Source organism: Vipera berus, assembly GCF_964194415.1.
Source record: "Vipera berus genome assembly, chromosome: 2".
Classification (NCBI taxonomy): Eukaryota; Metazoa; Chordata; class Lepidosauria; order Squamata; family Viperidae; genus Vipera; species Vipera berus.
Genome location: NC_138203.1, coordinates 266,305,479 through 266,321,489, shown reverse-complemented (window position 1 = coordinate 266,321,489; position 16,011 = coordinate 266,305,479). Strand labels below are relative to the sequence as shown.

General features: G+C 41.5%; 1 protein-coding gene across 2 annotated transcripts in view; it reads right to left on the bottom strand.

Annotated features, from left to right (window-relative positions):
* Window positions 1-2,426: 2,426 nt before the first annotated feature.
* RPP21 (ribonuclease P subunit p21) overlaps window positions 2,427-16,011 on the bottom strand; it is a 21,379-nt gene continuing 7,794 nt past the window's right edge. For both annotated transcript variants that reach the window (XM_081320181.1, XM_081320180.1), the window contains 4 exons: window positions 10,523-10,623; window positions 9,271-9,353; window positions 5,396-5,542; window positions 2,427-2,778 (listed from right to left, as the gene is read on the bottom strand). In XM_081320181.1, the coding sequence (XP_081176307.1) occupies window positions 2,633-2,778; window positions 5,396-5,542; window positions 9,271-9,353; window positions 10,523-10,623 (477 nt within the window). In that variant the 3' untranslated portion in view covers window positions 2,427-2,632. The remainder of the gene's footprint in view (window positions 2,779-5,395; window positions 5,543-9,270; window positions 9,354-10,522; window positions 10,624-16,011) is intronic.

Here is a 16,011-nt window from a genome sequence, read left to right as displayed (position 1 = left end):
AACATTCAGGACTGCTGAATATAGCATTAGCATCAGCAAAGTGCCCGTAGTGTATTTCCAAATTAGTTAAAATATTATAGAAGGTATAGTAATTAACACCTGTAATGACAAATAAAGGGACGCGGTGGCTCAGTGGGTTAGGACGCTAAGCTTGTTGACCAGATGGTCGGCAGTTTGGTGGGTCGAATCCTGAGTGCCGCGTAGCAGAGTGAGCGCCTGTTACTCCTCCCAGCTTCTGCCAACCTAGCAGTTCGAAAGCAAGTAAAAATGCAAGTAGAAAAATAGGGACCACTACGGTGGGAAGGTAACAGCATTTCGTGCGCCTTTGGCGTCTAGTCATGCCGGCCACATGACCACGGAGACATCCTCGGACAAGTGCTGGCTCTTTGGCTTTGAAATGGAGATGAGCACCGGCCCCTAGAGTTGGAAACGACTAGCACGCATGTGCGGGGGAACCTTTACCTTTACCTTTAATGACAAATAATTAAATAATACATGTCATGAAGCCAAGGTGAAACACTTTGCCTGAAAGGAGAACTTACCCAAAGTAGACACTTTCAAGAAACAGCCACAAAAGGGAACAACTGGAGTGCAGAAAAAGAGAGGTATCACAGGGAATGGAGCAAAAAACCACTGACTCAGTGGGACACATGTGTCTGAAGAGACATGAGGGGTTGTTGGCGCCAAATAAGTCCAAAAAGAAAAAGGACTTTTCATCACAGGCTGTGGAGGTGCATATAATATAATTGTCAATATCCAGCTCAAGGATCCAAATTAACCACCAGGTTCATTCCATTTCTGAAAATCTTACCGTTTATTGAATACATGGCATGGTACTGTCAAAGCAAAATTCACTCTGAGGTTTCAAGACACCAGATCAAAGAATTAAACAGTAGTCTTTTCGCCCAACCCCCTGCCCAGTATAAACAATTTCAGTTTGTTATGGGAACTGTCTGCTTCTCTTCCACACCTGGTGCAGCATCCTTGGAAAGGGTTCAGGCTCTCACGGTCTTCAGCAGAATCAAAAAGATTTCATTTCTCCATCCAAACACTTCTAAAACAACAACACCCCCCCAAATTCTAATGGCAGAGGCACGGAGCTGCCAAAGTTTCATTCTGGACAATAACATTATATGCCGTGCAGCATATAAAGGAAGGCAGAACCAAGATGGAATTGAGAAACTTCAGGATTCAAAGTTGACTTCTCCTAACAACCTGGCCAAGCACATTTCATTTATTGGCTTCTCATCCAAAGAAAGAATTCTCTTTGGATATCCATAACTATCCAGTCCAAGTCAATAAAATTGTTCCCAGTTTCTATGGACGAAGGCAGTGATAACATTGACCCAGGAATACAGTGCGAGAACCTTTAGCAGATAAAAGTAAGTGACACCTCAGCCTTGGGAAAAGAGAGAAATAAAAGAAACTCAGAATAATCCCACGTTGGTTCTGTATGGTAGAAGAGACTGCAAAGGGAAATTGGCAGGTGTTCAGTTCCGTTATTATAAAAGTAGAATTCCAATAATTGTTGACAGGACTGTTTCCTGACTTCGAAGGGCTGACGGTCTCATAGCTTTAAACCCAAGTATACACTTTTAGCCTTAGGGCACTTCCCCTAAGTGGAAAAGGATAAATTGAACCTACTTGGTAGAAAGCACAATGCAAGTACTGTGCACATGTTTTAAAAACAAATTTATTTCCGGTTTCCTGTATTTATCTGGTACACAAAAGTGATACGAGACTGAAACTATCTTTCCTGTCTCACCTTTTCACTAAGTTCTTTTGATATGGAACATCAGCAGAGCTTCAGTTCTGAGGGTGCACCTAGCTCAGGGGTAGGCAACCTTGGCTCTTTTATGACTCGTGGACTTCAACTCCCAGAATTCCTCAGCCAGCATGGCTCTGCATGGAAACCTCTCCCTTTCCCCTCAGCATGGCTGGCTCAGGAATTCTGGGAGTTGAAGTCCACGAGTCATAAAAGAGCCAAGGTTGCCTACCCCTGACCTAGCTCAATAGTGTCAGAAACTGAAATCACAACTGGCAGTGTTGGAAAAGAGGCATTCCTCTGGCCACAGAGGTGGAAAAGGGAGCACATTCTTAGCTAGTGATGGTAGAAAAGCCCCAGAGAGAGATAGGTGGCAAATAAATTTAACAAACGAACTAACAAACAAATAAAACACAAATAAGCTACACTGAAGAAACTTCCTAGACTAGAGCGTGGGGTGGGCTGCTCTTCTGTCTATCTAGTGGTCACATACAGTGTGTATTTATTTATTAAATTACATATGGCTGCCCATCTCACCAGAAGTGAACCAGCATTGTACAGCAAAAATATATATGAAACAATTAGCATGTCAAAAACAGTCATATTAAAACTTAAAAGAAAAAAAAAACCCGTCATAAAAACACACAAAAGACTAGATCAGTAAAGATGCCAGCTTTATTCCAAAAATTAAGATCACCAAATTCTCTGAAATTCTTCAAGTAGCACGTTGAACTTTTGGAAAGTATATTCCTTGACTTTCTCTGTCCTGAACGTCGTCTTGCTAGTTTCTTCCATCCAAGGCAGGGGATTCATTCCTGGACTAAGGCCACTTGCCTGCCCGGAAATGGAACAATCCCAAAGGAGACGTCACTTCCCACTCTTTGCTCCTATTGATCGGGTTCCTGCTGTGTTCTCCTCAGAGGCAACATGGCTGCATGGATTGGAACTCGGGACTGTTGCCTCTCCCATTTTGGAGGCCTTTCGTGGCTCTTGTGCTGGATTGGGGATCTGGCCTAAAAATGGAAAACAAGGAGAAGGTTTCAAGAAACGTCTGTGGATGCCAGTTGCTAAATGGCTACTTGCCCTTCTCTTGCCCTAATTCTATGCAAATTGTCCCTTCTCTTTTCCTGTTGAAATTCTTCTCCTTCCTCTCAGTTTCAACTCAAGCCTTTTCCCCGACGAACCTAGAACAAGGAACCAGAGACACTTGGATGCATCTAGGGCTTGTTTACAGCAAAATTATGTTCTTTTGACAGGACTTTATGGATACTACGGAATGGCTGAATTTACGCAGACTGGAAATATTAAACGGTCATGTAGGAATGTGAGTTCTGCTTCCTCATCTCACTTTCTTTTCTGTGGCTTAACCTCTCCCACCTGGAAGCACCAACAATTAGTTTCACTAAGGTCAATCTTCTCAGATTTTATTTTGATCAACCTGGAATGTTATTCTTTGCTTCCCTATTCAACAAAGCTGAACATAAGGAGTATTCTGGATTCAAAACCAAACTATCCCCCCCTCCCACGCTCTCCCCACTCTCTCTCTCGGGTGGGGAGGGAGGGAGGGGAAATGAAACAGATGGAAGAAAGAAGAAAGGGTGAGAGGGAAGGAGGGCGGATGGAAGAAAAAATGCTCAGTCCAATTTATCTCCCTTCAGTTCATGGACGAGGTTCTCTGGTCCATTCTGACACGATCTCTAGAGTTTCAAGCATTCTACGCTCATCTCATTTTCACCTTTCTTGGCCATTTTCCTAATAGTCCAGTTTCACGATCCTCTAATTCTCTCTCTTACAAATAAATGTCAGCGCTCTCCTTAAGTAACACCAGCTGCCTGCAATTAGTGCAGGTTCGAGTCCCACCAGGCTCAAGGTTGACTCAGCCTTCCATCCTTCCGAGGTAGGTAAAATGAGGACCCAGATTGTTGTGGGCAATAAGCTGACTTTGTAATAATGCCGCTTGGGGCCCCCCGAAAGCAGGCATATACATAGAATGAAGGCTATTGCTAAGCACATTGATTTGTGCTTAGATTGTAAGCCGCCCTGAGTCTTTGGAGAAGGGCGGGATATAAATGGGATTAAAAAAAATGTTCATAATTAGCCTTGCAGTCATCCCAGCTATCTTGCTTTTATTGTTCTTATGGTCTTTCAAGCCAACAGTGATTGCCTGGACCAGTTTTCTTGGCAACATTTTTGCCTGGTACTTTCTTCCTGAGGCTCAGAGAGGGAGGGAGAGGGAAGATCTGGCCCAAAGTCATCCAGGTGATTTCCCTGCCTAAAGGGAGACTAGATACCCCCCATTAAAGATTACAGGTAGTCGTCAACTTACAACAGTTCACTGAGTGACCGTTCAAACTTCCAACGGCACTGAAAAATGTGACTTATGACCGTTTTTCACAGTTACCACCTTTGCAGCATCCCCAGGATCATGTGATCAAAATTCAGAGGCTTGGGAACTGATTCATATTTATGACCGTTGCTGTGTCCCAGGGTCATGCGGTCCCCTTTTTGCGACCTTCTGACAAGCAAAGTCAATGGGGAAGCCAGATTCACTTAACAACCATGTTACTAACTTACCAGCTGCAGGGATTCACTTAGCAGCGATGGCAAGAAAGGTCGTAAAAAGGGGCAAAACTCACTTAACAAATGTCTTACTTAACAACAGAAATTTTGGGCTCCATTGTAGTCGTAAGTCGAGGACTACCTGTACTGTATACTAAACTGGCTCTCTTTTCTCCATTTCTGCCCTTCAGCAAATAACATTCAGTATAGTTAGTAAACACAGTCAACAGAGAACGGTGTAATCTTATTCAATAGAAGGAATGGGCCACTTAAGATCAGGCTGCATCTCCTCCCTACACTTATTTTCTGAATTCCTTTCACACATTTTTGTGTGAGTCACTGTTGACTCTTTGCGACCAGACAAGACCTTGCAGTTCTCTTGGCAAAGTTTCTCAGTAGTTTCTTCTCCTGGCTTTCTTCTTCTTCTTCTTCCTAGGCCTGAGTGAGTTCTATGTCAGTTTTTCCAGTGCTTTTGTAACTTTGAACAGTTGCTAAATGAATAGTTGTAGGTCAAGAATTACCTATATAGTTAATAGATGTGTGCTGTTAATTTTGCCTTTGAATTCCCCATCTTGTTTTTCAGATCTTCTTCTAATATACTTGTACCTCGAAGCAACTTGCTGGTTCTGCTCATTAAATGATGGTTATTACATATAATTAAGGTTGCTCAGGCTTTGTGCCTAAGGCCAGACTAGAGATCACAGTTTCCTGCTTTCATGTGCCTTAACCATGATACCAAACTGACGCTTTCTTCCAAGCCTAGTTGTTGAAAATCAGCAACAACAAAATAATAATAAATGTCCTAAAATAAATTTTGCATCGAGAGAGGAACAAACACTCTAATGTTCCTCCAAACCTAGGATAAATTTTGAAAAGCCTCCCCTCTGTCAACTTTGCCTCAGCAGCCTGCTCACCACGACCCTTGCTGTTACAGTTACGAATAAGATGATGCGTTGAGCCCTGAGGTAACTGAGGTTGCTCAAGATGGACCTTCAGGCACGAAGCAAGCGTGGCTTTCTCCTCCGTTCGCAGAAGCTCTTCTCTGTCAGAGCCTCCTCTGCATCCGTTTACCTTTGGGGCCCACAGCGGCTGGCGTCTGATTCTCCAGCAATGACTCAGGCTGCTCCGACCACAACTTGTAGCCAGGATTACTGAGGAAACGCTTGCTCAAGCCACAGTTCAGGCACTGCACAACAGTCCACCGCTGATGACGGCGCTCTGTTTGGAAACATGAAAGAACGAATCACCGGGCATACGGAAGAACAGAAGACTTGCCCTCCCTCCCCACTACTCCCCAAACATAAACATAAAGGTAGACCTTGACTTACAGCCATTCGTTTAGTGACTGTTCAACCTTACAAAGGCACTGAAAAAAAGTGTCTTAGGAGTGTTTTTCACATTATTACTGTTGCAGCATCCCCAGGGTCACGTGATCAAAATCTGGATGCTTGGCAACTGGCATGTATTTATGACGGCAACAGCATCCTGGGGGTCACGTGATCACCTTGTGCCGCCTTCTGACAAGCAAAGTCAATGGGGGAAAGCCAGATTCAATTAACAACCAGGTTACTAACTTAACAAACTGCAGGGATTCAATTAACAACTGCGGCGAGAAAGGTTATTAAAATGGGGGGAAACTCACAACTGTCTTGCTTAGCAAAAGAAATTTTGGGCTCAATTGTGGTCATATGTCAAGGACTACCTGTAACCGTATCACTAGCTCTCCTCAGCAACTTCATTTTATGGATTGCACATTGAAAAGACCGTATGGTATGGTCCAGAATAGGCATTTGCTATCCCAGGGGTAGGCACCCTTGGCTCTTTTATGACCTGTGGACTTTTTTATGACCAGCATGGCTGGTTCAGGAATTCTGGGTATTGAAGTCCACAAGTCATAAAAGAGCCAAGGTTGCCTACCCCTGTTATCCGCAGTCCACAGGCCCCATGGAGTCCTGGATAACTGGTAATGTGACCCTGCAAGATTGTAAACACTTAACATTATATATAATTTATATACATTAACTATATTATATATTTTATATGCAGCCCAAGACAATCCCTCTTCACTCAGTGAGGCTCAGACAAGCCGAAAGGCTGGACGCACATGGCTTAGAAACAGAATGCAAATAATTTGTTGCAGGTAGCATGTATGAGGATGTAAAAAGGAGAAAGTTAAGAAAACAAAAAGGCTGGCTTTGAAGACATGCAAAAATTGGGAGGGTTTTCCAGCCTTTTGCAGCAATATCAGTTGAAATGTGAAGCCACCAATGGCTTTGTGGCCACTGGGTGAAAAGAGAGAAATCAAATTGGGAAATGCAGGTCATCCCCACCCCCAGCTAAGGAGAGCCTCAAGACAATGTAACAATGGAAGTGGAGTCAACCTGTGCAGAAAAGCCAAAAGGAACTATTCTTTGGGTAGCCCAGGAGTTCCCTTTTGGGGATCCAAGGATCATTGTCATACACTGGGAGTTAAGGGGACAAAGCTAATATACTGTAAATATATAATATAAAGGTGGTGACCCTTTGAGAGCTGTATGCAATGAAATTTCATTTTAATGTATGCCGATTAGTGTACTTTCAAAGTGACAATAAAGTTATAAATCTATTCTATTCTATTCTATTCTATTCTATTCTATTCTATTCTATTCTATTCTATTCTATTCTATTCTATTCTATTCTATTCCATTCCATTCCATTCCATTCCATTCCATTCCATTCCATTCCATTCCATTCTATAACATGTACAGTACTTTCAATGTCACATGATTATTTGCGTTGTAATTTGCTTTATAAGCTGCAGGATAATATATTGTGAGTAATACAATAATTTGTGAATGAAGATATGTTCTTCGCTATATGTTGTAACATTTTTCAATTTTTCATTCCCATCCCCAGAGAGCCATGGATATGGCCTTTAAAAGATATTCAGAAGCTTTTACTACATCCCTGGTTGCTTGGGAGATCAACTCTCTCTCGTAATATCTACACTGTCAAGTTCAACTGGGCAAGGCTGGCATGCTCTGGGTGCCTTCCATTAAACGATCTCACATATTGGGATCCCACCAGTGCACTTCTGGGATGTCTGCCATTTGGGATGAGGTCCTCCCCCCACCCCACCCCGCAAGATCTGGATGTTGTTCAGGAGAGCCATGAAGATGTGGCTTTTAACCCAGGTCTTTGGTGAGAGTGATATCTGTTGCTTCATTTCATCTGGTCTGTCATCCTTGCCATCTTTTATCTTTCACTGATTTTATTATAATTCCCTCCTTCCTTTCATCCAGAGTCATTGGGAGTCAGATAGCACACCGGCTTAATATATTGTTGTTATGACTGGTCGCACAACCAACCAGATGTTTAGACTGGATTTGTCTACCTATCAGGGCCTCCTCAAGGACTTGAGAGAGACACTATTATTAGCCTTCTTTAAGTCCTGGGAAAGGAGATAGGTTCAGAAAGAGGATCAGACTGGCTCCCCCCGGGACAAAGGAGGGAAAGGAGGAGGAACACAAACTTGCAAAAATCTGCTTGTCATGGTTCCGACAGATGAGACCAGCAGAAATAAGAATTCCGAGGCAATTGCTTTCCTCAAAAAACACATCCAATGGCTACGTAGTATTGGCACTAACAAAAGGTGAAACCAACACTGAAAGTTCCCATCCCCACCAAGGTTGCAAAGTAAAACGTTGAACTCCCCACCCCTGCAGTATGTCATAAATCACAATCCCCAATTAACTACTTTGGCGGGCTTTCTAAAGGAAGCTTTAGCCTGCCAAAACTTAGGTAAGTTGACCTTGGTTCCCACAGAACAGTTATTGTTATGTCTAAACTAAGAGAATGCATCTCTCCCCCACCCCCATCACTGTGGCAAGCGAAACGAAGTGAAGGTGACTGCAGCCAAATTTGTTTGAAGGTTGACACTGTTACTATTATCTGTCTCAACAAAATTTAGTTCTTGTCTTCCTGTGGAATCATTTTTCTGATCTGATCTACCTCTCAGGGCTGACAGTAAAGGATTTTTAAAATTGCTTGATCATCTGCAAAAACTTTGATGATAATCTAGCGGTTTGCAATGGGAAGCACCAGGGTCTCAGCAGAGCTGAGGTTGCTTTTGAACACAGCACACATATTTTAGAGATTGATTTCACAAAATACGCTTACCTTCAGGATTGAAATTAACCCATTTGTTTTGATTCGCACAACCTACTAAACTGGTATTTCACAATACTAAGCCAGACAGCTAACCCACCCCCGACACTTCCCAAATTCTCAAGTTTATTCAGTTGGGCACTAGTTAACCTGTTTAAGTGACCTGTTAAGAATTTTGTGTGAACACAGCTATCTGCTTACTACTTTTCCTGACAATTCTGTATGTTTTATGTAGCTGTACAAAAAGAATCAATCTTAAACCTCTTCTATTTGCTTCTGAAGGATGGATCACGTAAAGCCCACTGTGGGCTCTCAACTCTTTGGAGGAAGAGGCACTAGTAAAACAGTGTGTCTACCCACAGGCCATGAAAACTCCAGATGTTTGTCTCTGTTGTGCAGATGCTAACCTGTTCTGTATGAAAAATGGTGCCAGTCAGAATAGATCTAAGGATGGGATGGAGAAGAGAGACCGCCCAAGGCTCAGTGTCATCTACATATAATCTCCCAAAGAAGCTCAAAGTAAGCCACATCTATAGATGTCTCTCTTCTCCGTCTCAACCCTAGCAGGGGTGTCAATCATATCAGATTCTAGAGCAGACATGTCAAACTCGCAACGTCACATGACGTCACACAACGTATCGGGACAGTTTTGCCATTACCGGCAATGGGGTGGGTGTGGCTTCCGGATGACGCGTCCAGCCTGCAGGCCGGCAGTTTAACACCCCTGTTCTAGAGCAAGAATAATACCAAGGATCATCCAGAAGCCCTGCAAAATAGGAGGAAAAGAATGCAATACTGACTTCGTTGGCGAACAGTTGAGCTGATTCCAGGAACAAGAAGAGAGAAGCAGGATTTGCAGATGGTCCTTTTCACAGAAGGATCCCTGCACACAAAAGCATGCGATCAATTAATTTGCAGCACTCAATTACCCTTGTTAACTGAGGACTATCTATACTACTTATAACCACACACTGACAAGGGTGTTCATATCGAACTAAGCTATAATGTGGTTTTGGTTAGGGAAGAATCTAGTTTTGCTTTAATGGGATATGTGAGCTTCATTGTGGCTCAGTGCAAAACGTGAATCTAGCCAAATGTAACATTTTGGTTAGCAAAGTTGTGCTATAATGAGAGGTATGAACAGAATCACTGAGTTTCATAGCCAAAGTGAGACAGCAACCATAAACCACCCAACTCTTCAAAATCATTGTTTGCCAACCTCATCCATTTTAAGAGGTATGGACTTCAGTTCCCGGTATCCTAGCATGCAGGCTGGGGAATTCTGGGAGTTGAAGTCCAAATACCCTAAAGTTGCCAGATTGGGAAATACTGATCTAATTCTATCTGGTCAATTTCAGTTTTGACCCCCTAATGTAAGATTTAGAAAACAGTAAAAGAAGAGAGTCAAAAGAAGAGGAATTGAGAAAGGGCTAATCGGGAAAAAGAAATGTGACTTCTATATTGGAGCAGTTAAGAGCAAAAACTGTATCATATGCCAAAAGTTGACTGAAATCTGAAGGCAGCCATGAACAGTAAAGCTAATATTTTTTTCTTGCAAATTATGAAGTACAGACAAACCTCATGAACTCCAATCTCCCTCTTAAATATGGATGCATTGTTAATAATTACAAAGTGCTCCCCATAAAGAACTTAAGAATAAATAAAGCATTAATAAGGCATGTCAGATTATAAGTAGATTTTTAAGGAAAAAAATGGGCAACAAGGAGAAAAACAGGTTCAAAAATGGGAAGAAAAACACTCCATTTTTTGCTGGATTGGAAACAATATCTTACCTGAGAAATTAAAGGTTTTATACCCTACTTGTAATCACCTCCCACAAAAGATGGGTACTCATGCATTCAGGATGGACAGTGAATAATATGTATATGTTACTTATATGTAAGGGTGTAGGTCTGTACATATGTTGTATATAGTATGTTTTAAATGTGTGTTATGTATGTGTACAATTTGAGATGAAGCAACTAATTTTCATTTTTAATGTGTACCATTGGACCCACAGGAAAAAAATGACAATAAAGGTTATCTACTCACTGTCTCAAGACAAGCCGTCGGCTGATGTTGTTTTGGGTTTGACAGTAGAAACGAGCCAACTCTTGGTTATCTGGGTTTTGGGCAAGCACACAATGCGCTGCCTGTGTAAGAAAGAGAAATATCCTTACTGCCTCCCAGAGATATCTAGGTTAAAGGCATCCTACTACACAGTCTGGTTGCCTCATAACAAAGGGATCTTATGGAGAATCATCCTGATCCTATTAAGGCTTTGGTTGTCAAACATGTAAAGAATCTTAAAGGTAAAGGTAAAGGTTCACCCGCACATGCGTGCTAGTCGTTTCCAACTCTAGGGGCCGGTGCCCATCTCCGTTTCAAAGCCGAAGAGCCAGTGCTTGTCCGAGGACATCTCCGTGGTCATGTGGCCGGCATGACTAGATGCCAAAGGCGCATGGAACGCTGTTACCTTCCCACCGTAGTGGTCCCTATTTTTCTACTTGCATTTTTGCATGCTTTCGAACTGCTAGGTTGGCAGAAGCTGGGACGAGTAACAGGCGCTCACTCTGTTACGTGGCACTCAGGATTCGACCCGCCAAACTGCCAACCTTCTGATCGACAAGCTCAGCGTCCTAACCCACTGAGCCACCGCATCCCTTAGCACATTTTAAAAGCTACCTCAATTTTTTGGGGTCAGAGCTCGAGTAGCATAATATGATCACTAAAGTAAGGAGGTGTTTTATTTTACTACAGGACATTTAGTGGCCAGATCCTGAAAGAACATGTCTTTAAGAAGGTCTTTGTTGATTCTTACTAGTTGGGCATGCGGCTCATTCTTGGTGATTCCCACTTTGGAGAGGCTGACATTATTTCCCCATTATGACTTTTGTATTGTGGGCAATCTCCCTTGAAAGTCAAAAGAACCCCGTAATTCAGGGATCCCCAACCCCCAGCCCCGTGTGGAACCATTAGGAACCAGACCCTGAAAACGGTGGGTGAGTGAGGCACGCATACAGCTGCATTTGCCGAAGGGGCGGGCAAGTGCATATGTGAACCCACATTTGTGCAAGTGGCAAGTGAGCGGGTGCACGCTCACGAAACCATCCCCTCTCTTTCCCTGCTCCCGGTGCTGCCAGGACACAGAGCTGGGAAGGTTGGGGACCGCTGTCATTGTTGATTGTTTTCCAAAGCAAGTAAAGATGTAGCACTTCCTTTTTGTGGTTGGTTGTACAATTATCTGGATCTTACAATAATATTTTGGTTTATTGGCTGGAAAATTCTGGGAGTTGAAGTCCACACATCTTCAAGTTGCCAAGGTCTATGGCAGGGGTGTCAAACTGCCGGATGCGTCACGCAGAAGTCGCGCCTACCCCAGCTCCGGCAAGGGGAAAAAAGTCACAATACGTCACAACATGTCAGGTGACGTGGTGAGTTTGGCATATTAGGGCTATGGACCAAAAGTTTTTATTGAACTCAAGACTGGGCACGCACTTTGTTGCCTCTGCAATGAATAAGAAAAATGGAGTGGTTGTTTATGTTAAAAGTGCCATAACAGCGGACTTAATTGAAGCAGACAAGCATGGAAGATACGTATTGATAGATTTGTTGCTAGAAGGCAAAAAGACGCTTTTAGTTGGACTGTATGCCCCTAATCAACAACAACAACAGGCTGACTTTTTTAGTTTACTTCATACAAAACTTACCCAGTTGGATTATAAATCTTTTATTTTTATGGGGGACTGGAATGGTGTTTTGGATGTACAGATGGATAAGGCTGGAGCTTTTAAGCGCATTCCAAGTCATGCTAGACTGCCTAAATCTTTTTTTGAAATGAAGGATGACTTGGAATTGCGAGATATTTGGCGTGAGAGACACTTGCGGGAAAAGGATTATACTTTTTATTCTGATAGACATCAATCTTTTTCGAGGATTGATTTTATTTTGGTGACTAATGACTTTTTTTTGAGGACTAAAAAGGTGAAGATTTGTGCAAGAACTATCTCTGATCATAGTCCAGTTTGGTTAGAGATTGATAAGGAGAAAAGAGATAGGCGCTCGTGGCGCGTAAATGAGAATTTGTTTAGAAATCAGAGAAATGTGGAAGAATGCAAACAGCGGATGAAGGATTTTTTTGAAACTAATATGAACAAAGGTACCTCTATGGATATGGTGTGGGATGCTAGCAAGGCATACATGAGAGGGGTGTTGATATATATGAATAACAGACATAGACGTGTTGTGGAAGCTAGGAGGAAAGAACTGGAGAACGAAATAAAGGAAAAAGAAAAGGCTTTGATTTTGAACTCAGAGGATGTGAAGACTAAGGAGGCTATTAAATTGTTAAGAGGACAATTTGATAAATTAATGGCTGACCAAGTGGCAACCAATCTGCGGTTTGCCAGGCATAATACTTTTTGCAACGCTAATAAACCAGGTAGATGGTTAGCTTATAGATTGAGGAAAAAACAAAGGGCTTCTAATATAGACAAGATTGAGCATAAAGGAAGGGTTGTGTTTCAACAGGACCTTATCAAGGACGCTTTTGTGGATTTTTATTCTAAATTATATGCTAAGGAGAAAATTAATGAAAAAGACATTGATATATATCTGGAAAATGCTAGCATCCCGGTTCTTACGCAAGTACAAAAAGAAGGGATTAATCAACTGATCACAGAAGAAGAAATTTTTACAGCAATTAAGGAATTGAAGGTGGATAAAGCACCAGGTACGGATGGCTTGACTGCGGCCTATTATAAAACTTTACAATTAGAAATGATAAAACCGTTAAAGGAACTGTTCCAGACAATCCAGAGGGGGGGAAAGGTGCCACCGTCTTGGAGAACAGCTTTTATCTCTTTGATTCCGAAGGAAGACCAAGATGCTACTCAAGTTAAAAATTATAGACCGATATCGCTTTTAAACACAGATTACAAGATATTTGCTAAGGTTTTGGCTAATAGACTGATGAGGGTTCTGCAACAGGTGATTCATGGGGATCAAACGGGGTTTATTAGTGATAGGCAAATGAAAAATAATGTGAGGCATATAGTTGATGTGTTAGAGTTTTTGGAAAGGAACAACCAGATTGCTGCGGTGCTAATTTTTTTAGATGCTGAAAAAGCTTTTGATCAATTGAATTGGAAATTTTTGTTGAAAGTTCTAGAAAAAATGGATTTTGGGGAAAATTTTTTACAACCGATTAGGGCATTATATCAAAAACAAATTGCCCGAATTATAGTTAATAATAGCTTGACAGAAGCATGTAATATTGAGAAGGGCACAAGGCAAGGGTGTCCGTTATCGCCCTTGTTATTTGTGTTGACATTAGAGATATTATTGGTTAAAATTCGGAATTCGGAAAAAATTAAGGGGATTCAAATTGGAGATCAGGACTACAGATTGAGAGCATTCGCAGACGATCTGGTTGTTACAGTGACCCAGCCAGAGAACTCTGTTGTGGACTTGATGGAGATAATAACACAATATGGGAAGGTTTCTGGATTTAAGGTTAATGTACAAAAAACAAAAATTTTGGCCAAAAATATGACATCACCGCAAAAGGCCCTCTTAGAAGGATTAACTGGATTTGAGATTGTTAAAAGGGTTAAATATCTGGGGGTGATTTTGTCGCCCTCTAATACAAAGCTATATAAAAATAATTATGAAAAGCTATGGGGGAAAATTCAAAAAGAATTGGAGAGTTGGGAAAAATTGCAATTGTCTTTGTTGGGACGGATTGCAGCAGTAAAAATGAATGTCCTGCCTAAATTTTTATTTCTGTTTCAAATGATACCGATTCTTAAGAAAGATTCTAATCTGGAGGAATGGCAGCGAGGTATCAATAAATTTGTGTGGGCAGGGAAAAAACCACGAGTTAAACTTAAGATTATGCAGGATACTCGTGAGAGAGGTGGCCTTAAATTGCCTAATTTTAAATTATATTATGAAGCTGCTGCATTAGTAGGAATAAGTGACTGGATTAATTTGACGCAAGGGAGGTTATTAAATCTTGAGGGCCATGATTTGTTGTTTGGCTGGCATGCATATTTGTTGTATGATAAGAAGGTAGACAACGTGTTTAGGGTGCATATTTTAAGGCAGGCATTGCTGAGAGTTTGGAAGAAGTATAGACATAAGTTAAGTTGCAAGATACCATTGTGGGCAATTCCAAAACACGCAATAGAAAATATACATGCTGGCTTTAAACATGATGTGACTACGTACAAGGAGATCCTCAGTTTGGAAAGAAATGTTTGGTGTTTGAAATCATATAGCCTCTTGCGAGAAGAGAAGGTTGTTCAAAATTGGTTTCAATATACTCAGTTACGGGCCAGGTGGAAAGAAGACCAGAAAAATGGATTTACAATGACTGATGAAAATTTGATAAAGCAAATTAGGAATCAGGGACCAGCACATATCAAACGGATATATCTTGCATTGATAGAGATTGACTCAGAAACAGAGCTTGTTAAGGATTGTATGATAAAATGGGCCCAAAACATCCAGGAAGTTATCACAATGGACACGTGGGAAAAGATTTGGGTGAGGAACGTGAAATTTACTCAAGCTCAAAATCTAAGAGAGAACTTTTACAAAATGTTTTATAGATGGCATTTAGATCCTAAAAAGCTTGCAAGTATGTATCCGAATTATCAGCCTAAATGTTGGAGGTGTGGTGATGAAGACGCAACATATTTTCACATATGGTGGACATGTAAGAAGGTTAAGGCTTTTTGGATAAAAGTCTGGTGGAATATGCAGAAGATTTTTAAACAGAGGATAAAGTTTTGTCCGCAACTTTTTTTGTTGGGAATAATTGCAGACGCTACAGTTGTGGACACCAAGTTGATGTTGAACTTAATCACGGCGGCAAGACTTTTGATAGGCCAATATTGGAAGAAAGAGGAACTGCCGACCATAGAAGAGTGGACTTTAAAGGTTTCAGACCTGGCAGAGATGGCGAAGATTTTGGCCTATTTGAAAGATCATTCGCAAGAACGCTATATTATGGAATGGACAAAATGGATTGAGTTTATCCAGAACAAGTATAGGGTTAAGAAGTTTTATGTAGCATTTGAATAAGTCTTCTTTCGTTTTTTTTTCTTTTCTTATCTTAGTTTCTTTTTATACATATTCAATATTATTAAGGCTTGTTTTATCCTTTATAAGCTAGAGAGTGATGGATTTTAGAGTTTATAGTTGTTAGTATATGATTGTTTATGATTGCTTTTTATATATATACCTTGTATTTAGCTCTGGGAAGTCGGGGGGGGAGGGGGGGAGGGGGGGAGGTAGGGGGGGAGGAGGGAGGGGGAAGGGGGGATTCTTAAAGGAAAATTGTATTTTAAAACTTTTCAATAAAAAAAAAAATTATATTTTGGTTTATTGGCTGGAAAATTCTGGGAGTTGAAGTCCACACATCTTCAAGTTGCCAAGGTCTATGGCAGGGGTGTCAAACTGCCGGATGCGTCACGCGGAAGTCGCGCCTACCCCAGCTCCGGCAAGGGGAAAAAAGTCACAATACGTCACAACAT